At 35.5% G+C, this 23,738-nt stretch overlaps 2 protein-coding genes across 2 annotated transcripts; one reads left to right on the top strand and one right to left on the bottom strand.

Annotated features, from left to right (window-relative positions):
- The first annotated feature begins 8,925 nt into the window (after nucleotides 1-8,925).
- Nucleotides 8,926-15,814, top strand: LOC107059219 (uncharacterized). The gene is given in 6 exon segments (XM_015305705.1): nucleotides 8,926-10,044; nucleotides 10,086-10,775; nucleotides 10,837-12,164; nucleotides 12,358-12,775; nucleotides 12,778-12,837; nucleotides 12,839-15,814. Coding segments are annotated over 6 exon segments (6,591 nt in total).
- Nucleotides 15,815-21,039: 5,225 nt separating this feature from the next.
- LOC102595541 (disease resistance protein RPP13-like) lies at nucleotides 21,040-22,578 on the bottom strand. The gene has a single exon (XM_015305708.1). It carries the CDS (start codon nucleotides 22,534-22,536, stop codon nucleotides 21,223-21,225), a length of 1,314 nt encoding a protein of 437 aa, XP_015161194.1. The 5' UTR covers nucleotides 22,537-22,578; the 3' UTR covers nucleotides 21,040-21,222.
- Between the last annotated feature and the right edge of the window lie 1,160 nt (nucleotides 22,579-23,738).

The raw sequence follows: 23,738 nt of genomic DNA, 5'->3' as shown, positions 1-23,738 counted from the left end.
AATTCTTTTTTTATGGTGCTGACATGTGGCACTTTTTCTTCTCCTATTATATATAGATAGATAGATAATATATAGATAGATAATTTAGGATTCATTAAATTGATTACAATTGTCCGCAATCCTAATTGTGCATATTACATAATATTAATCTAAATTTAATGGAGCGGTATTATTTTAAAAAAAAATCCAAACGTAACAAATCAATTTTAACAACTCAAGTTTAAACTGATTTGGAAGAACGAGCTAATTAGTCAAAAAAGAAATATCGATGAAATTTTTGGAGGCCTGTAGCAAAAGCTTCATTGATTTTTCTCTTGAGCCATTTTTGTCCTTTAAATGGTGACACAACTTAGAAAAATTCAGCGTACGCTACTGGTTGTGGTAATGGTAGTTAGGGTATTAAATGTTGTTAGCTTATATGTGTCCACCATAGGTCAATGGACTAGGTTCCTTGACAAAGTTAAGAACATTACCGAAAGTAATGCTTAAAGTAAAGGACAAGGATGTTTACGTGGAAACCTCCTTGCTCAGAAGATAAATGTTGAGAGAGAAGACTTTTGCATTTCAAAAATCATGTTTGCAAAAAACTAGGTTATTTCTTATCAAAGTGATCAATATAAGATGGACAAACATAGCCTAGGGTAACTCCATTGGCTGAGAACTATGCACCTCTTTTCCCGTGCTCACCAATCACCACAGTTGTGGCGGTTTTATTGTTGTTCCATGTTGTCTGTCTTGTATGTCTGTCGCTCATGGGATCAGGTACCTCTACCAGATCTCATAGTTTATTAAATCATCATAACTTCATAATATAACAAATACTATCTAGTAATTATGTTTTTTTATTTACCCTACATTTTTTATAAAAGATTTATCATGCATCCTACTTTTTGTATAGTTTGTCCTTCAAATTACCGATGTGTGACAACATGTAGGGACCGAAAAATGATGTATTATATTAAACATTGTATTCATCAAAAAGATAAAATACAATACAATACAATACAACACACCATCATATAATATAATAATATATTATAAAATAATTTATAAGAACCATCCAAACAAAGTGTAAGTCAAGAATCAAGATATAAGCAAGACTGCCAAAAATTGGACGATCAATACGAAAGTAATATATATGCACTACATCTTTGCCGGCATATGCATTGGTTAAAACCAATGGGGCGTGTTTGGTACAATGAAAGTCATATTTCATCCTAAATGATTTTCTAAAAAAATATTGTTCTCCAAAAATATTTGTTTAGAAAATGTTCTATGATGTTTAACCCGGTGAGTGAAAAGTAATTTTTTAGAAAAAATAAAATATAAAGTTTATTCATAATCATGTCTAAGTATTAATTAAAGTAGTATGAAAACAACAGTGAGAAAAGTTGTTTCTCCCTTTTTAGTAGAAAATTACTAACAAACATGTATGTTTCCCTAGGAATATAATATAACAATAACAATAATATATTCAGTAAATTAAAGTTCCACAAGTAGTGGGGTGTATGTAGACCTTAACTCTATCTTTGTGGATAGAGGGATTGTTTTTGAAAGACCCTTGGCTAAAGAAAATAATTCTCAAAACATGTTCGAAAGAAATGTCTTCAAGTGACAGCTTCTTCTCTGTTGATTTAACACAAATATTATTTATATGAAAGATAAAATGAAGAAATGTTATGTAGGATTGGGATTTGTTTGTATATTTAGCTTTCCTATTATTAAATACACTTCACGGTCTTTCATCCTCCTTCAGCTTTGGACAATTATTAATATGAAAACCTTTAATTAGAGACATGGCACTTGTGGCTAAATCCCATCTTTAATTATCCGATCTACATGTTTGGTTAGTGCTACCACTAATACCAACTATAATTCTCTAACTTTTACGCTTTGACACCGCAAGTATATAACTTCTTTGGTCCAAACTATTTTTTTTTGTATTAATCCATGATTGGATGTATGGTCGTTAGAATCCTCTGGGAATTTACATCCAGTTTTAATCAAAATGAAATAGAAAGCTGTATTTTTTTTTAAGAAAAAAAAAAGGAAACTATATCGAAGTAATCACATCCGAATGACATATTGAGCACGTGTTAGCACGGGTCATATCTATCTAGTCTAGTAGTAGAAGAAACACTTTCAACATGGTTGTTTCTAGGCATTAAGTGAAATGATCAAGGGTATTATGGTCCTCAAAGATATTGCAAGTTCAACTTGCATAGAAATATTGTACTATCAGCCTTATTATTTGGGCCTTCCTACCATCTTTAGAAAAAAACATACACTTTTCTACTAAATTACAAATTATGCCTTCTATCATTTAGTGTAGTGGGGTCCATTTAATTTTTACACATTGACATGTATACAATGATGATTTTACTGAGTTTCCACATATTTCCATTTTTATATACTAAATATTTTAATAAAATTTTATTATTTAGCTTATATATTCAAAATAATTATTTTTTAATATTATATATATCATTAAATAACTATATATGATTATTAATAGTCATATTTATATTTTTAAAGTATAATTAATAAAATTGATTTAAAAAAATAAACTCTTAATAAATAATTTATCAAGAAAAACGTCAAGTTAATTTAAATCAAGTATATATTTATTAACTTGACGTAAGTACTCAAATAAGATTTTACCTTTGTAAGGTATAAATACAATTCATCAGTATTTAATTATTAGAGTTTATATTCTACACACAATTTATGAACATAAAAGGATAAGAAATCATAACATGTTTTTCAAGCTGCTAATGTTGTTTAGGGAGTAAGTTTTGCTAATATTAAACATGCTTAATTCTCGAAGATTGACTAAATCAATAGGGTCAACATCTTTCCATTGATCACAACCAACTCCATCAAGAACTTGAAGACTAGTGAGTTTGCTTATATGTACCAGAGGTTCTAAATAGTGCCGAGCAACTAAATGTCTTAAATTTATCAGGTCAGCAGTCTCGCGGGGTAGTTGGCAAATGGTACCGCCCACATCGACAACAAGTGTCTGTAGATTCTTGAGGTTGCCAATGGAAGAGGGAAGATCACGGATGTTGACACCCAATTTTGACCCTCCTTCCTTCTAATTTATTGTTTTCAAGCTTCTAATTTAATAACGTATAAAATAATCCCTTTTCACGACTAATTTTACTATTATGACTATATATCTTCTAAAATTATTAGTTTTTATTATCAAATTACTAATATATATATTTTTTATATATACCTCTTTTCCTTAAATAATCGTTTGTCGTCATTTTATTTCGAGTTTCATATTTTATTAAAATAATTATGAGTCAATATTTTGTATATGTATTTTATATAGCGTAAAGTCATAATATTGATATTTTATCATGTAAATTATTAAGTTGTCATCTTAGAATATTTTGCATTAGTTACAAAGTAAGAAGCTCAAAATAATATAAAAGAAGAAAGGAAAAAGGCTAAGAAATTCAGCCCAAAACCCCAAATCAGACAAAACTTTTCAGCCCACATATTATGCCGAAATATGTCAAGAATTAGGCCCAACTGACGTTTCACTCTTCAGCCTCAAAGTCTTAGAATTAGATGAGGTTTTTCTTTTCTCTGAACGCGCGTCCTTCTCCTCCAAAAATGGCCAAAGCGTCAAGCCTCTTTCACCTTTGACAGACGCGCTTCTCCATTTTCATGCAAATCTCGTTTATGCCGATTGAGTCTCCTTTTCTGTCATTACTCGTGGTTGATTCAGTCGAGAAGAGGCCAAAAAACTTTTTCTGCAATTTCTGGTGGAGACGTAGCAAGGATTTCAAAATTCAAACGACAAATTTGTTTCTGAAATCCCGCCTAAAACTTGAGAAAGAAGAACCCTAATTCCATCCTATAAGTATGAGGAGAAAGTGTTTGTTTTGGACAAGTTTTTGGCAGCCGCCGTCGTCCTCTTGAAACAAACATTTTGCCATTGTCTTTAACCTCTGGAAAAATCATCTTTTCTCTAGCCTTTTCGGATTTTCGTTTGGTCATTAATTATAGCAACCAATACATATATTTTGCCTTCTGTGTTGTCCGAGTCGGGTTCGAGTTAAGATCAAGACCGCAACCCTGTTCACTGCCCTGCAGCAGGTAATATCCGGCCCCTTTTTTTTTTTTTTTTTTACCTCTGTTTTGCTATTGCGATTAATGCTCTGCTTTGTTATTGTGAATAAAGTGTTACGTATACTTTGATGAATTTCATGTATCTTAGTTTTATTGAAGGTTATTAAATTATTCACATCTTCTTTGAGAACTAAAGTCATTTCTTCTAACGTTTTAGCCGTCACTTGTTTAAGAAATAATTTTACGAGCTTAGTTTCTTTCATTCCAGGTTAACCGTTCTTTTGCTGCATTTGTATTATAAAAGTTTGCTGCCCATATTTTCTTAAATAAAAGTATGTCTAAAATGGATGGTTTCTATTTTTTGTATAGTTAGAATTTAAGTGAAAAACTATAAATATATTATGATCAAAAGCATTGCTCATAACTTCTGCTCTATATTGCTATATATGAATCTGAGCTTGAGCCTTTGACTTAAGGGATAAGTTTTGATTTAGGTTGGTATATTAACTTGAAATAAATGTTTGTTAGTTACTTGTTTCCTCTGCTAAATTGTAAAACATACTGGATATAGCTTCATATATATATGATATTAATCTTGAGCCTCTTTTCTGTTATTTCCTTAGCAGATATGTATGTATAAGCTTCTTTCCTAATTGTAAGTAATGGCATGTTAAATCTCAAATATCTTTTTAGCAAGATAATTTTCTTACCTTTTAAAATTTGATGGGTCTGGATATAATATAGTGCTTAAAAGAGATTATATTAGTTGTTATGAATCACTAATTATTACAAAGGTTATAATTCTTGTAGCACTTAGCGCATATTTATGTAGTCAAAATAGTTTATTTGATGTGTAATATTACTTAGCTCTACTTATTTTATTTTAATATATCATTTTAAAGTTGATTATCTTCCTAATCTTTTTACCTTCCCTTTCTTTACATGTACACTCGGAGCGCGTATGGAGTTGCAATATGACTCCATCCCTATCCAAATTAGAGAAGCGACCAATCTTGCATTTAGCTCGTGTCTAGAATGATTCACTCATTCCAAAAGAAAATCCCGCACTTCCTCTTTATCTCAAAGCTTTATATTTTTTATGCATGCATATATGTTGTTATCTTTGACTAACATTTTATACTTTCTTTCGGCACCTATATTTATGTTTCGTTTCAATTTATATTTGAACTTATGCAAACTAATTAACTAAGAACTTAAGCAAACCTAGTAGCTCACCTTCCCCTCCTCAACTCCTCTAGATATTGGGTTTAATATATCAATTTGGCTTAGAACAATGATCTTTAATTTAAGTTCTTTTGTTGCTTAATTCGTTTGTTAGTTTGAGAAATCTTTGTTTTGCAAAGAAGTTGGACCCTTTTTTTTAATGAATATGTATCAACCCTTAAACTGTACTTTTTGATAAACTAAGGTCTTAAATACAACTTTTCTAACACTTTCCACAAACCTTTGTTAAAATTAAAAAAAAAAAAACAAAAGTATAAATATTTGAACTCTAAAGTGAGTTATTTTGAGAATTTAAAAGGGGCGATTTGTATGTCTTTGTTTATACTTTAAAGATGTTAACTCTATAAAATGTTGATATGTCTAAAGCTTTAAAACACAACTCCTTTTTGAATTTTGAGTAGGCGAATTTGAAGGTAAAAGACTTTCAATTGGATAAAAACTTTTATTTTTTTATCAAGGCAAAAATATGTTTTCATTATCTTTAGCTTTAAGATTTCCTTGTTAATTCAATTTCATAAAAAGATTTTCTTTTTAAAACAAAAAAGCATTTGACTTGTGGTCAACTATTTTGAAGAAAACAAATTATGCATGTTTCATTCAAACTCCTTTTTCTCGCTAAAAATCAAGTTTAAATTAATGGTTGTTTCATTTCATTCTTTTAGATCTTTCTATATGAAGTTAGTATATTTTAAGGTTTTTATACTTTAATCTTTTTTAGGTTATTTTGCCATGATTTAATTAATACTAGTTTTTCTTAGCTTTTAATGGTTATTTTATTTTTCTCTAACTAACCTAAGTTTGGCCGGTTAATAGTTTTAAAACTAATCTTAAAGGATGCCTTACCCCTTCCCTTTAGGATCAATTAGAACTCTTACCTAGAATCGCATAAGTTAGTAGACCTTAATTGAAGTCAATTTTGGTATTACTTAGTTAATAATTGAAGTCATTTTAGTATTACTTAGTTAAATATTTAGGTGTCCTAATTCACCATAATTAATTAGGTGGCGACTTCTTAAGTTAGTTAATTTGGAAATCACCAATATGTTGTACACTAATTTGACCTTGGTTAAAATGGGGTATAACAGCTTGGCGACTTCACTAGGGAATTTAGGTTCTAAACCATAACAAACTTAGGTTAATAATTACGTTTTTAACACCTGCTTGTTTCATTTTTGTTCTTTGTTTTATTTTAAGTGCCTAAGTGCTTTACTTATCATGCTTATATGATATAAACTGCTTATTTGTTAATATTATATATTAATTGTTTATTTGCTACTCTTCATATAAACTGTCATTCCGATCATAATTCCTCCAATTCTGGAAAACTCACACTATCACACGTACACGCGAGGTGTGTTTTGCGCACCCGCAAATTTCTTTCAAAATCCCAAATTTAGGAGAGTTGGCATATGCGCGGGGTGTCCGGATCTTTTTCCGTGTGACCGCGTAGCCTTCTCACTCGAGTTGTCCACTCGGGAACCTTGTGTCTAGTAAGCCAAATCTTAGAAAACATAAGATAGAGCTAAACCACCCCTTAATTTAAGTCATGCATGCATTCACCTTAGGTGGATCGATCCCGGGTATCGAATCCACATTTAAGAAATCTACCCTTTTTGTCGACGGGTTTCACGACCCAACGACCAACAAGCATGTTTTGTGCAACGTGATAATGATAGACAGATCCAAGCCTAATTTTGACATAGTGAGTTTGGAATTTATGTGTTCATTTCATTTCAATTTGTAATGTAGGATGAGTTCAGCCCCCCAAGTGCCCAAAGTTAGGATGGTCGAGGGTTTCCCGCACAAATTGAGGACATGGTGGGAAAATTTCACTCCAACTGAGAAATTAGCGATTACAAGAAGGTTGGGGTTGCCTCCCTCTGCTATTCAAAATCACCCCCGACAAACACGTGATTAGAGCACTAATTCAATTTTGGGATCCAGACCGTGTTGTGTTCGCCTTCAAAGACTTTGAACTAACCCCTACATTAACCTATATGAAAGGTATGGACGCTCGAATAGTTACAAGATGTTTAGGAAAGAATTCTCTTGTACTCAAGTTCATTGGCAAGTTAGACGTCCTATTACATTTGCTGTGGCTTTACTAGGGACTTTGGTATTCCCACGAGAACACGGATGCATTAGCACTTGCATATGTTCTGTAGCTCGAGTACTTTTTGAGGGAGTAGATGGCGAAGAACTCACTGTGGTTCCCATGATTTTAGCAGAAATATTTCGAGCTCTTGGGAAATGTAAAAGAGGGGAATCAAACTTCTTTGAAGGTTGCAATCTTCTTTTACAAATGTGGGTAATGGAACATTTTCACCAACGTAAAAACATGGATGACATATGTTTTAGCAACATAAATCATATTAACAGTTTTTACGATAGGATGAAAGAGTTTGTGTATCCGGTTGGTACTGATGATTGGTATGAGTTTCTGGCCCACCGCACTAGTGACCAAATTCAGTGGAAATATCCATTACTCCCACGTTCCCCTGCTTATATCAGATAGAGAAGGTTTTATTATATCGAGCTTATTGGGTTAAAAGGTCTCCAGCCATATGCTCCGGTGCGCGTGCTTCAACAGTTTGGTCAACCACAAGTAATTCCTCTTCGAGCAAATATGAGGAATTCTGAAATTTCCTTTGGACCAAACTTTGAAGTCCCTAGAGTCAAAGAGATTCTTCATGAGTGGGACAATATCCTCACGATAGATATCGGAAATGGGCCTGAAAAGGAATTACCAGAATACCAGGTATGGTTTCAAGAAGGTCGCAATAGTATAAGTTCAGAAGGTGAGCAAGGTTTCGAGGACATTGGAACGACGATTTGGATAAGACATTCTCGTCTTGGAACCAAAATAGTTACTCCTGAAATGTGGGCTCAAATGGAAAATATAATGCGATATTTGGACAATGCGGGAGCAGGACCTAGCAACGTGGGAGCATCATCTTCACTTCCTCCACCAGCGTGATTGATAGCAGTTTAGGCCAAGTCTTAGATTTGTCTTTATATTATGTCATCTTCTATGTATTTCTTAGTTTCTTCGTTGTACTATTTTATTTGTATTAATGAAAACTTGGCCTTTTGTTTCCCAAACTCGAGTTGTCACAAATTAATGGCTTGGATCAATCTATCATAAAACGTTATGTTTGACATTTAGGCCCACCTCTGGCAAAAAGAGGTCCCGTGCATATTAGGATGCATTTTCTGTTTGAATATCTGTTTTGTTATATGATTTACTTGCTGCGTAACACATGTTTGTTCTTTATTTATTTACTGTTATTATTCAATTACCTGCCTAATTATTAATATTATTGAAACAACGATCACCCACTTGATACTAATATTTCTCTCTTTTGAAGGTTTTCTTCCTTTTGATTTATTTCCCCAAAGGTTGATTTGCGTTGACTACGAACTGGCGGTTCATCCATACTTTACGAGATCAAAAGCCCGTGCAGACATGACTGATTCAGGTGCATCTGATCAAAACGGTTTGGGACTTGTCACTGTCCTGAGAGATGAACCCGAGACTTCGGAAGGAATGGAACCAATCCCTTATGATGTACACATTGCCAATTTGATGCAAAAATGGCCGATATGCAAAGTGAGATTGATCGACTTCGAAACCTCACCAATTTGTCCATCACTTTGAACACGCCACTTCCCGAGCAAGGAACAAACACAACTACTCCGCCTCTTTTTCCACATGTTGACTCTCCTACTCCTCAATACTTTCCACCAAACCCTTCCATTCACAAGACCAATCCAACTGCTTCCAAACAATCCACCAACCCTCTACAACCCAACTTTCCACAAAACAATTCGCAACAAGCCAACCCTTTACCCTTCACTACCCCATATGCGCCCCAAACTTCACTTACCCAAACTCCAGTCACCCAAACTACCCCACTCACCCAAACCGCCTTACCTTCCCAAAAATACCAAACGACCCAACATACACCGGTGGCACACACTGCAATCCCTAATGTTCAATATGTGCCTCAAGTATATGTAGCAGAAGCTCAACCTTTCCTTAATCCAATGCCAACCATGCCAGAAGTCGATCCATATGAAGAGATGGAGAAAGAAGCAAGGTCAAGAACGGATGACAATGTAGCAAGGGAGATTCGTAATTTGAAGGAAGCTTTCAAAAGTATCCAAGTCCATAAGGGGGTTGAAGGTCTTGAATATGAGGATTTATGTGTTCATCCCGATGTTGAATTACCCGTGGGGTATAAGGTACCAAAATTTGATGTATTTGATGGGAAGGGAAATCCTCGAGCTCATTTAAGGTCGTATTGTGACAAGTTAGTTGGAGTGGGGAAAGATGAGGCCATTAGAATGAAGTTGTTTATAAGGAGTTTGACAGGAGAGGCCCTTGATTGGTACACGAGTCGAGACCCACAGAAATGGAATAGTTGGGGTGCGATGGCGCAAGAATTCATGGATAGGTTCAAGTTTAACACTGAGGCAATTCCAGACAGGTTCTACTTGATGAAGTTGGAAAAAAAGTCAACAGAGTCATTCAGAGAGTATGCAATGCGGTGGAGAGCAGATGCCGCAAAAGTTCAACCACCAATGGCAGAAAGTGAGATGACCTCTCTTTTTATACAATCCCAAAAAGATGCAACGTACTATGAAAAGATGATAAGTGTTGTAGGGCAAAAGTTCTTGAGGTTGTCAGGATGGGAGAATTTATTGAAGAAGGTATTAAAACTGGGAGAATCACTAATTTGGCAGCTCTGCAGGCGACAAGTAAGGCAATTCAGTCGGATTCAATCGGAGGAGCCCTTAAGAAGAGGAAAGACGGTGTGTCTGCTGTCATGACCATCCAGGAACGTAGGCCAAACCAAATGTTAACCTACCAAAACCCATTACCCCAACCTTCATACTATAGTCAGTATACCCAAATTCCTCAACCATATTATCAACCCTCACCTGCCCCTTACCCAGTTTACACCACCCAACCAACGTATTGTCCACCTAGAGCACCTGCCTATCCAAATCCATCACGATACCAACCCGCATATCCAGCCCAATCCCACTACCAACAACAAAACCGTCCATCAAATGCACCCAGACCCCGCCCAAACTTTGAAAGAAGACCAGCCAAAACCTATACACCTTTAGCTGAACCTTTAGCCCAACTATATGAACGGTTGAGAACTGCAGGAGTACTCCAGCCAATCCAAGGACGAATTCCCAATCCCCTTCCTAGATGGTATGATGAGACCAAGCATTGTGCATATCACTCTGGAGCTGCTGGACATGACACTGAAAGTTGCCTCACTCTCAAAGACAAGATTGAGGCATTGATCAAAGAAGGAATCATTCAACTCAAAGGTGTTGCCCCCAATGTAAACAACAACCCGCTGCCCAATCATGGCAATGTTCACATGATCACCGTTGATGAAGATTGCAACTTGGAAGGAACCATAGTACCAGTCAAGATAGAGAAGAATGTTGAGACATCGGCCTTTATTGCTCCTGTAATCACAGTCCAAGTACGAGCGCCAATTGAAGTTGGAAGCTTTTCTTCCTAAGCCTAAGATCGTGGCCCTTGCCGTTCAATCATCCCCTTTTGACACTAATGCAGTTCCTTGGGATTACTCGACTGATGCAAGGGACAAAGGAAAAGGAAAAATAGTCGTAGAAGCTGCTGCTGCAGGAATGACAAGATCCGGGCGTTGTTATGCCCCTGAAGAAGTTGTACGAGGAGGACCAAACAAGGAAAACAACCAAAAAAGGGTTGTGACAGAGGCTGAAGTGGAAGATTTCTGGAGGAAGATGCCAACTAAGGAATATTCAGTTGTTGAACAGCTAAAGAAAACTCCTGCTCAAATTTCCTTAATGGCCTTACTGATGAATTCTGCAACTCATAGGAACGCTTTGGTGAAGGTTTTAAGTGAAGCATATGTTCCAGCTGAGACCACCAGTGAGAACTTTTCTGCCATGGTAGGACAAGTTTTAGAAGCTAACAAAGTCACTTTTCATGAAGATGAGTTGTTGCCTGAAGGTTTGGGACATAACAAAGCGTTGAACATTACTGTCAGATGCAGGGATAAGTTTATTTCAAGAGTTCTGATTGATAATGGTTCAGCTGTTAACATATGCCCTTTCACTACTCTTCGAGCTTTGGGAATTGACATTGGAAAGATTCGTGAAAGTCATGTAAGGGTTAGAGGATTTGATGGGACACAAAGGGGAGTCATTGGAGAAATTGATCTGCCATTGCAAATTGGACCTGTGGAGTTCATTGTTCATGGAGAAGGTAACAATTCGATACATCCTGAAAATTCAGTCTCTTTTATTGAAAGTATGGAAGAATTGGATGGGTCCGTATTCCATATTCGGGAAATTATGTGTGCTACTCAATATGAAAAGGAAAATTTGCCATGTGTGCTTATGATGGTTTCTTGGGAAATGTTGAAGACTGGTTTTATTCTCGGTCAAGGTCTTGGAGCGAAACTGGATAGAATAGTGGAACCAATTCAATTACCTGGTCAGAAATACACCTTTGGTCTTGGATACGAGCCTACTCCTGAAGAAATCTCGTCGGCTAATCTCAAAAGGAAAAGTGACAATCCCTTACCACGACCTATCCCACCCTTGAATCAGTCATTTTCCAAGGCGTTTGCTACAGAAGGATTAGAAGAAGCTGTTGAAGATAACCTCACAGAAGGACTCAAAAACTTGTTCATTGAAGAAACGGAATGCAATATGATTTTGGAGGACTGCACTGAGGCCCCGACCATATGGGATGCTATGCCTGGAGATGCTTTGAACAATTGGACTTGTAACCCGTCCCCGTTCCTCCGGGAATCTTGGTAGATGATTGTATTAGAATTAACAAAACAACATGATTCAAATTGAGGCCTGAATCGTGTTTTTGAATTTGATGTGTTTTGCCTCTATCTTTTGAAAGCTTAAATGCCAAATCTATGTTACCTTTTTCTACTTTAAATTTTAAAATTTGTCCTTGATTATTTATTTTATTTTTATCTCTTTTCTCTCTTTCAGCAAGCAAACTAATAAATCTGTCAATGCCGAAAATGTGACATGTAATGAAACGAGCGAACAAACCCCGAACAGTGAACAAACTTTTGCAGAATATGAAGAAGATGTGCAGTCTGGAGAGTTGACCAAGGAGTTTGAACATTTTGAGAATAAAGAAAAGCCAAACTTGGATGAAACAGAGACGATAAATTTGGGAGATTCAGCAGAGTTGGTGAGAGATACAAGAATTAGTGTCCATTTGACTTCGTCCCAAAGAAAAGAACTTATTGATCTTTTGAGACAATACATGGATGTGTTCGCATGGTCTTACGATGATATGCCAGGTCTAAGCACGGATATTGTTTCACACAGATTGCCAATTGATCCCTCTTGCCCCCCAGTAAAGCAAAAGCCGAGAAAGATCAAGCCTGATTTGAGTTTTAAAAGGTTAAGGAAGAAGTCTCCAAGCAATTTGATGCCAATGTCATTCGGGTCACCAAGTATCCCCACGTGGTTGGCCAACATAGTACCAGTGCCAAAGAAAGATGGAAAAATCAGAGTATGCGTAGATTATCGAGATCTCAACAAGGCTAGCCCGAAGGATGATTTTCCTCTCCCAAACATTCATATACTTATTGATAATTGTGCAAAGCATGAGTTGCAGTCATTTGTTGATTGCTTTGCAGGATATCATCAGATTCTAATGGATGAAGAGGATGCGGAGAAAACTGCATTCATCACGCCTTGGGGAGTGTATTGTTATCGGGTAATGCCTTTTGGACTCAAAAATGCAGGGGCAACATATATGAGAGCTATGACTACCATATTTCATGATATGATCCATAAGGAGATTGAAGTTTATGTGGATGATGTCATCATCAAGTCACGGAAGAGCTTAGATCATATAACAGATTTGAAGAAGTTCTTTGACAGATTAAGGCGGTACAATCTGAAGTTAAATCCCGCAAAGTGTGCATTTGGTGTCCCTGCTGGGAAGCTGTTGGGTTTCATCGTGAGTAGGAAGGGGATAGAGCTGGATCCTTCAAAGATAAAGGCTATTCAAGACTTGCCTCCTCCAAAGAGTCGAAAGGATGTAATGAGTTTTCTTGGTCGCCTTAATTACATTAGTCGATTCATTGCACAATCTACAGTAATTTGCGAGCCAATCTTCAAGTTGTTGAGGAAAGATGCTGCAACAAAATGGACAGAAGATTGTCAGAAAGCTTTTGACAAAATCAAGGAGTATTTGTCTAGTCCACCAGTCTTAGTGCCCCCAGAATCTGGAAGACCGTTGTTGTTGTATTTGTCAGTATCTGACAATGCATTTGGATGTGTGCTGGGACAACATGACGAAACTGGAAAGAAGGAGCAAGCTATATATTACTTGAGCAAAAAGTACACTCCTTATGAAGCTCGATATACTTTATTGGAGCGCACTTGTTGTGCTTTGACTTGGGTTGCACAAAAGCTGAGACATTATTTATGTGCGTATACCACTTTTCTCATCTCAAGGATGGATCCACTCAAGTATATATTTCAGAAGCCTATGCCCACTGGAAGGTTGGCGAAGTGGCAAATTTTGCTATGTGAATTCGACATTGTTTATGTCACTCAAAAGGCCATCAAGGGACAAGCGCTAGCTGATCATCTCGCTGAAAATCCCGTGGATGAAGAGTACATGCCTCTTAAAACTTATTTCCCTGATGAAGAGGCCTTATTTATTGGAGAGGACATTTCCGAAGAATATCCCGGTTGGAGAATGTTTTTTGATGGTGCTGCGAATTCCAAAGGAGTCGGTGCTGGAGCAGTGTTGATTTCAGAATCAGGTCAACATTATCCTATCTCAACAAAGTTCAGATTCTTATGCACAAATAATATGGCGGAGTACGAGGCTTGTATTCTTGGGCTTAGAATGGCTATTGACATGAATATACAAGAATTGTTGGTTATAGGTGATTCCGACCTATTGATTCATCAAGTTCAAGGCGAATGGAGCACCAAAAATGTGAAGATACTCCCATATTTGTTATGTGTGAAAGAATTGTGCAAGAAATTCGTTAAGATAGAATTCAAGCATATTCCTCGAGCTCAGAACGAGTTTGCAGACGCGTTGGCAACCCTGGCTTCTATGATTCAACATCCAGACAAGAACTACATAGATCCAATCAAGGTTAATGTGCAAGATCAGCCAGCCTATTGTTTCCATGTAGATGAAGAACCGGATGGAGAACCTTGGTACTATGACATTAAGAGGTATCTTAGAGAAGGAGACTATCCAGAAGGAGTAAACAATGTTCAAAAGAAGACACTTCGGAGACTCGCAAATCACTTTTTCCTAAGTGGGGAAATCCTTTATAGGAGGACTCCAGATTTGGGATTGTTAAGATGTGTTAACTCTCAAGAGGCAAGCAAGTTGATTGAAGAAATACATGGGGGTACATGTGGGCCGCACATGAATGGTTTCACTTTGGCAAAGAAGATTCTACGAGCTGGATATTTTTGGATGACCATGGAAACAGATTGCATCCGTTTTGTGAGAAGGTGTCATCAGTGTCAGATTCATGGTGATTTGATTCGGGTTCCGCCGAATGAGCTAAATGTGACGAGTTCTCCTTGGCCATTTGCAGCTTGGGGCATGGATGTCATTGGCCCTATTGAGCCAGCCGCCTCAAATGGACACAGGTTCATTCTGGTAGCTATTGATTACTTTACAAAGTGGGTAGAAGCATCTTCATACAAGTCTGTGACAAAGAAGGTGGTGACAGATTTTGTTCGTAATAACATCATTTGTAGATTTGGGATCCCCGAGTCAATTATTACAGATAATGGAGCTAATCTCAATAGTGGTTTGATGCATGAGATATGCGAGAAGTTCAAAATTATTCACCGCAATTCCACTCCTTATCGACCTCAGATGAATGGAGCAGTTGAGGCCGCCAACAAAAATATCAAGAGGATATTGCGGAAAATGATTGATAACTACAAGCATTGGCATGAGAGTTTGTCCTTTGCCCTTCTTGGCTACCGCACCACAATTAGGACTTCGACTGGGGCTACACCTTATCTTTTGGTTTATGGAACAGAAGCAGTATTACCAATGGAAGTTGAGATACCATCTCTAAGGATCATCCAAGAAGCTGAGTTAAGTGATGCCAAGTGGACGCAAAACCGGTATGAACAATTGATGCTCATTGATGAAAAAAGAATGAATGCAGTTTGTCACGGGCAACTTTATCAACACAGGATGGCCAAAGCTTTCAACAAGAAAGTAAGATTGAGACAGTTTGAACCGGGACAATTGGTGTTGAAGCGAATATTCCCGCATCAAGATGAAGCTAAAGGAAAGTTTGCACCCAATTGGCAAGGACCTTACATAGTTCACCGAGTACTAACTGGAGGAGCTTTGATTCTAGCAGAAATGGATGGCAAGATATGGCCAAAAGCTATCAATGCAGATGCGGTTAAGAGATACTACATCTAGAGGTTTCTATTTCATTTTCTTGTAATCTTTTGTCATGTATTGGAAACTACGTCTTGACCTGATTCCCATGGCGGGATACGTAGGAAATCCACATCGGATTTGGTCCTTTAGTAGGTTTTGCAAAAGTTCCTTTCTATGTAATATGAACTACGCTTGGCCTGATACCCTTGGTGGGATACGTAGGCGGCCTATATCGGCTTCGGTCACTTTATTAGAATTTTTTTCATTTCTCCATTTCTTTGTAGGTAGCGAACTACGTATGGCCTGATTCCGTTCGGATACGTAGGCAACCCGAGGAGGGTTCGGCCCCTTTATTTCAATTTTAATTATGTCCTTAGGTTATGTTTGGCTTGGTGCCATGATAGAATAGTGTGCAGCCTATAGAAGGTTTGGAATCATCGTGACCAAAGGACAACGCATCTCTTTCGCAAAAACTGGGACAATTTTTAAGGGTATTATTGCAAAAAGATATCAAGATATTTGAAGAGTATATGGTCAATCGAATCATCCAACAGAAGAAAGACTTCAGATAAAGGACGTTCGCTTTGTTTCATGATATGTCACAATTTGAAGTTCGACAAAATTCTTTATTGATATATATACATATATAATTTTATCTTATTTTCAAATATGATTTTCAATCAAATGTTTTCGTTTTATTTATTTTCTTGTTATCCATTTAACCAAGATTTAGAATTGACGGAGGTTATGAGTCCAACCAAAGCTGGAAGAAAGAAGTATGAAGAGCCAGACCTTCAAAGTCAACGCGAATCAACCTCCCCCAAAACTTATAATTTTTCTTTGAGTGCAGGTTTATCAGAATTACCAGAAGCTGAGAAGTCAATAACATTCATAGCATCGAAACGACTCTATGTCGAGTGGTTTGAGTTACTTACTTATAAATTTATAATTCAAAAACTTATAAGTAAAGCTTTATAAGTTTTCAAATGTGTTGATAACAAATTTTATTTAATAAAACAATGCACATGATTTTGCTCTGCATAAATGCCTTTAAATGCACTGCACAAATGTTTTCAGATATTTTCAAGCGCGCTGCACATTTGCTTCGAGATATTTTTTAAAACGCACCGCACAAATGCTTTCAGATTTTTCGCATACATGCTTTCAAATACTTTAAACGCACTGCACAAATGCTTTCAGATATTTTCAAATGCATCGCACAAATGCCTCGCACAAATGCATATTTTCAAATGCACTGCACAAATGCCTTCAATTATTTTCAAACGCACTGCATAAATGCTTCTAAATATTTTCAAGTGCTTTATATTTCGCACAAATGAATATCTTCAAATGCACAAAATACTTTCAAGTATTTAAAAAGGAATTCTACATAGCTTTATCGCTTTCTAATGCATTGCACAAATGCTTTCAGTTGATTGCACAGATGCTTTCAAATATACTGCATAAATGCTTTACCAGTCTGCATTGCTTTCAAAGACCTCCTTTCATAAATCACCTGGCTTAAAAGGTCTCATTTTTAAATCATTTGGCTAAAAGCCTCATATCCATAATTTATTTGGTTAAGGCCTCATTTTCATTAATCATCGCTGAAAAGCATCATTTCTCATGAATCATCGGCCTTAAACCCCTTTTTCATTAATTTTGCAAGGTTTCATCTCATTAAGTCATTTCGGCTTGCAAGGCCACATTTTCATAAATTCACACCCAGGAAGTGTTATTTCCATGTGTTTATCGCACCATGCTTTATGTTTAATATTATTAACTGTTTTGTCAAGTTTGAGTTCTGCAGGGGTTTTAGCACAACGTGGAACTTTATCTAAGCAGTGAACTGGGGCAATTTGTTGAGAAAGTTTAGCTTTCCAACAAAGGTCAAAGGTCTGCCTCGAACTCTACTCGACTCCAATCTTGAATACTCTCCTAGATCACAATACCAATAACATCATAATTCACACCGGGGCAAACTTTGATACATTTGTTAGTCGGGACAAAATTGGCTTGAAAGGAAAAAGGCTAAGAAATTCAGCCCAAAACCCCAAATCAGACAAAACTTTTCAGCCCACATATTATGCCGAAATATGTCAAGAATTAGGCCCAACTGACGTTTCACTCTTCAGCCTCAAAGTCTTAGAATTAGATGAGGTTTTTCTTTTCTCTGAACGCGCGTCCTTCTCCTCCAAAAATGGCCAAAGCGTCAAGCCTCTTTCACCTTTGACAGACGCGCTTCTCCATTTTCATGCAAATCTCGTTTATGCCGATTGAGTCTCCTTTTCTGTCATTACTCGTGGTTGATTCAGTCGAGAAGAGGCCAAAAAACTTTTTCTGCAATTTCTGGTGGAGACGTAGCAAGGATTTCAAAATTCAAACGACAAATTTGTTTCTGAAATCCCGCCTAAAACTTGAGAAAGAAGAACCCTAATTCCATCCTATAAGTATGAGGAGAAAGTGTTTGTTTTGGACAAGTTTTTGGCAGCCGCCGTCGTCCTCTTGAAACAAACATTTTGCCATTGTCTTTAACCTCTGGAAAAATCATCTTTTCTCTAGCCTTTTCGGATTTTCGTTTGGTCATTAATTATAGCAACCAATACATATATTTTGCCTTCTGTGTTGTCCGAGTCGGGTTCGAGTTAAGATCAAGACCGCAACCCTGTTCACTGCCCTGCAGCAGGTAATATCCGGCCCCTTTTTTTTTTTTTTTTTTACCTCTGTTTTGCTATTGCGATTAATGCTCTGCTTTGTTATTGTGAATAAAGTGTTACGTATACTTTGATGAATTTCATGTATCTTAGTTTTATTGAAGGTTATTAAATTATTCACATCTTCTTTGAGAACTAAAGTCATTTCTTCTAACGTTTTAGCCGTCACTTGTTTAAGAAATAATTTTACGAGCTTAGTTTCTTTCATTCCAGGTTAACCGTTCTTTTGCTGCATTTGTATTATAAAAGTTTGCTGCCCATATTTTCTTAAATAAAAGTATGTCTAAAATGGATGGTTTCTATTTTTTGTATAGTTAGAATTTAAGTGAAAAACTATAAATATATTATGATCAAAAGCATTGCTCATAACTTCTGCTCTATATTGCTATATATGAATCTGAGCTTGAGCCTTTGACTTAAGGGATAAGTTTTGATTTAGGTTGGTATATTAACTTGAAATAAATGTTTGTTAGTTACTTGTTTCCTCTGCTAAATTGTAAAACATACTGGATATAGCTTCATATATATATGATATTAATCTTGAGCCTCTTTTCTGTTATTTCCTTAGCAGATATGTATGTATAAGCTTCTTTCCTAATTGTAAGTAATGGCATGTTAAATCTCAAATATCTTTTTAGCAAGATAATTTTCTTACCTTTTAAAATTTGATGGGTCTGGATATAATATAGTGCTTAAAAGAGATTATATTAGTTGTTATGAATCACTAATTATTACAAAGGTTATAATTCTTGTAGCACTTAGCGCATATTTATGTAGTCAAAATAGTTTATTTGATGTGTAATATTACTTAGCTCTACTTATTTTATTTTAATATATCATTTTAAAGTTGATTATCTTCCTAATCTTTTTACCTTCCCTTTCTTTACATGTACACTCGGAGCGCGTATGGAGTTGCAATATGACTCCACCTCTATCCAAATTAGAGAAGCAACCTATCTTGCATTTAGCTCGTGTCTAGAATGATTCACTCATTCCAAAAGAAAATCCCGCACTTCCTCTTTATCTCAAAGCTTTATATTTTTTATGCATACATATATGTTGTTATCTTTGACTAACATTTTATACTTTCTTTCGGCACCTATATTTATGTTTCGTTTCAATTTATATTTGAACTTATGCAAACTAATTAACTAAGAACTTAAGCAAACCTAGTAGCTCACCTTCCCCTCCTCAACTCCTCTAGATATTGGGTTTAATATATCAATTTGGCTTAGAACAATGATCTTTAATTTAAGTTCTTTTGTTGCTTAATTCGTTTGTTAGTTTGAGAAATCTTTGTTTTGCAAAGAAGTTGGACCCTTTTTTATAATGAATATGTATCAACCCTTAAACTATACTTTTTGATAAACTAAGGTCTTAAATACAACTTTTCTAACACTTTCCACAAACCTTTGTTAAAATTAAAAAAAAAAAAACAAAAGTATAAATATTTGAACTCTAAAGTGAGTTATTTTGAGAATTTAAAAGGGGCGATTTGTATGTCTTTGTTTATACTTTAAAGATGTTAACTCTATAAAATGTTGATATGTCTAAAGCTTTAAAACACAACTCCTTTTTGAATTTTGAGTAGGCGAATTTGAAGGTAAAAGACTTTCAATTGGATAAAAACTTTTATTTTTTTATCAAGGCAAAAATATGTTTTCATTATCTTTAGCTTTAAGATTTCCTTGTTAATTCAATTTCATAAAAAGATTTTCTTTTTAAAACAAAAAAGCATTTGACTTGTGGTCAACTATTTTGAAGAAAACAAATTATGCATGTTTCATTCAAACTCCTTTTTCTCGCTAAAAATCAAGTTTAAATTAATGGTTGTTTCATTTCATTCTTTTAGATCTTTCTATATGAAGTTAGTATATTTTAAGGTTTTTATACTTTAATCTTTTTTAGGTTATTTTGCCATGATTTAATTAATACTAGTTTTTCTTAGCTTTTAATGGTTATTTTATTTTTCTCTAACTAACCTAAGTTTGGCCGGTTAATAGTTTTAAAACTAATCTTAAAGGATGCCTTACCCCTTCCCTTTAGGATCAATTAGAACTCTTACCTAGAATCGCATAAGTTAGTAGACCTTAATTGAAGTCAATTTTGGTATTACTTAGTTAATAATTTAGGTATCCTAATTTACCTTAAAATAATTAGGTGGCGACTTCTTTAGTTAATTAATTTGGAAATCACCAATACGTTGTACACGTTTTGACCTCGAGTTAAAATGGGGTATAACAACGGATACCTCTCAATCTTAACAACTTGAGGTGGTACAAACTTCCTATGGTATCAGGTATTATAGAGTCTATATACACATTCCCAGCATGCATATCCAAGTACAACACATATAGATGTTGGAACACACTCCTGAAGTTTATAAGACTCATCTTACGAAAATATCTATCGAAGAACATAATTGACCTCAACTTTAAGTTAGAAAGATCAAGTGAGAGGTACCTTTCTCCGTGACTATGAATCACATGTCTGATACATAAAGAGGATATGGAGTGGCTTCTTGGATCACAAATGTCAAAGAAGTTTACCTCCAATGTTGTATCGCAAGATCACGGAGTAAATCATGAACCCTACAGTCTTTCCCAAAATGTATAAGCCACTTGAACCAAGCTTCGTCTTATCAGTTCATTCAAGAAGCCTTCAGCGACATCCTCCATTCTTTCTTCTCCTCTGGGTATGAAACCCTCCGCCATCCACAACCGTATTATGTTATCAGCCTCGACCACTTGATCTTACTGGAAAAATACCAAAGTAGAGAAAACACTGCTTGAGCGCAGTTGACAAATCATTGTAGCTTAAGGATAGTATGTTAGAGATTTCAATAGATTTATCTTCTTTAATGTTCTTCCAAAGGTGATCTTTCACCTTTTGCCATTCGGTTAGCCCCTTTTTAGGCGAAAGTAGTCCGCTCAATACAACATTTGCAAGAGGTAAGCCTCTACACTTTTCCACCATATCCTTAGCTAGACTTTCCATTTCTGGAACCATTGATCGAACATCAAGTAGTTTCCTACGAAAGAGATCCCAACTTTCTTCTTGACTTAGGAAACGAAGTTTATGAACAAAACCTCTGTCGTCTGCTCTTTCAGCGACATCCTCTTTGCGCGTGGTAATAATGACTCTGCTGTCATTCTTGCTATCCGGGAATGCTCTCTTCAAACTCTCCCATGCTTCTTTCTTCCATACATCATCAACCACTACAAGGTATTTGCGTTCTTTCAATAGATCACGAAGATAAATTTCTAGATCTCCTTCTGTCATCCTTTCCAACAAATCTAGAGTTTCCTTGGTGAGACCTTGGATGCATTTTATGATATTCCTAAGAAGATCCATTGTGTTGTACTCTTGAGAGACACATATCCAAGCGCGTGTAGGGAAGCTATTGAGTATATCAGGACTGGTGTAAAGTTTTCTCGCAAGAGTGGTCTTGCCTAATCCGCCCATTCCATAAATGGAGAGGACACTTCGACGAGGCTCTGCTTTGAGAAGTTCAGCTAGCAATTTTTGTACAACATCCTGAAGTCCAACAAAAATGTAATCCTGATCATCCACATATGAGGTAGTTCTCCTCAATGTTGCAACCTGATTACTTGTCCCTTCTCCAGCATTATTATTGATATTTGTAATACCATAAGTTTCTCGCTTGCGAGAGATATCTATGATTCGCTGCTTGAGTGATTGAATCTCCTCGGCGACATTGTAGAATTTCTTCTCTTTCCTACATATGCAAGCGCAAGCCTTGAGATGACTAGCAAATTCATCGTCATCACCTTTATCAGCCTCAAAGCTGTAAGTCTCGAGTATAGCGACAGCATCATTAGCAATAGTGTTGATTTCAAACACCCATTGTTGAACTCTATGATCTACACATTGCTTTAGTTCTGCATCTTTGAGGAAAGACTGTATGAAGAGTAGCTCATTTCTCAGCCACTCAATTTCCTTTCTCAGATTTTTACGCAGGGAAACTTGTTGAATGAGGAAATCACCCAAATTTTGAACTGCAAATGACACAAAGGCATCAGCCATCTTCAGGAATACTACTTTTGATTGAAAAAAAGAGAAAGTTGTATATTGGAATACAAGTTAGAAAGTGGGATATGGAGATCATACACACTCAGAAGCAGTAGCTATAAAAGTAAGAGTACTCTAAAAGGGTCCACCTATCGCTTATGTGATTAAAGTTTAGAAAAAATGAAACATGTGGTTTCTGAAAGGTAAAATACTCAAATATGTTATTAAACTTTGAGAAAAGAATTATCATTATCATTTATTTAAAGTTTAACTTATTTGTGTCATTTTAATTAACAAATAATAACATAAATGGACATTTCCTCAAACAGAAATGACATAGAAATACATCAAAAAGACGTAAACATTTAATAAACGTGCTCCTTTCTTTTGTAATTATGAATATGAATTCTGGACAAAGGGATGTAATGCATGTGCATGAACTGTATATATTAAATGTGACAGCTTGTAAAATTAATTTTTACACCTAACTTTCTATTTGAGCTGAAAGTGAAATATCTGGAAATAAATTATTAAATGTTATCAGCTTGTAAAATTAATTTTTACACCTAACTTTCTATTTGAGCTGAAAGTGAAATATCTGGAAATAAATTATTAAATGTTATCAGCTTGTAAAATTAATTTTTACACCTAACTTTCTATTTGAGCTGAAAGTGAAATATCTGGAAATAAATTATTAAATGTTATCAGCTTGTAAAATTAATTTTTACACCTAACTTTCTATTGAGCTAAAAGTGAAATATCTGGAAATAAATTATTAAATGTGACAGCTTGTAAATTAATTTTTACACCTAACTTTCTATTTACACTGGAAGTGAAATATCTAAGAATAGATATTTCCTCCATTTCATATTAACTGAATTACTTATCTTGTTCTTACTTATATGTTGTCCTTATTAAAAATTGAAAGTCCTTAATACTCCCTCCGTTCAATAATAGTTGTCCACTATATTAAAAATAGTTGTCCAACAATACTTGTCCAGTTTAGAAAATCAAGAAATAATTTACATTTTCTATTTATTTTACACTTGATATTAAATATTACTTATCATCTAATACATTTCTCAAAGGATTAAATTTAATAAAGTTAAAGGATAAAATAGTAACAATTTATTGTTTCTTAAAGAGTGTGTCAAGTCAATAATGGACAACTATTGTTGGACAGATGGAGTATTTTTGTCATTTCACAAAATCAATGC

Source organism: Solanum tuberosum, unplaced genomic scaffold (assembly GCF_000226075.1).
Source record: "Solanum tuberosum cultivar DM 1-3 516 R44 unplaced genomic scaffold, SolTub_3.0 scf00963, whole genome shotgun sequence".
Taxonomy (NCBI): Eukaryota; Viridiplantae; Streptophyta; class Magnoliopsida; order Solanales; family Solanaceae; genus Solanum; species Solanum tuberosum.
This window is presented reverse-complemented; position numbering and strand designations above follow the sequence as displayed.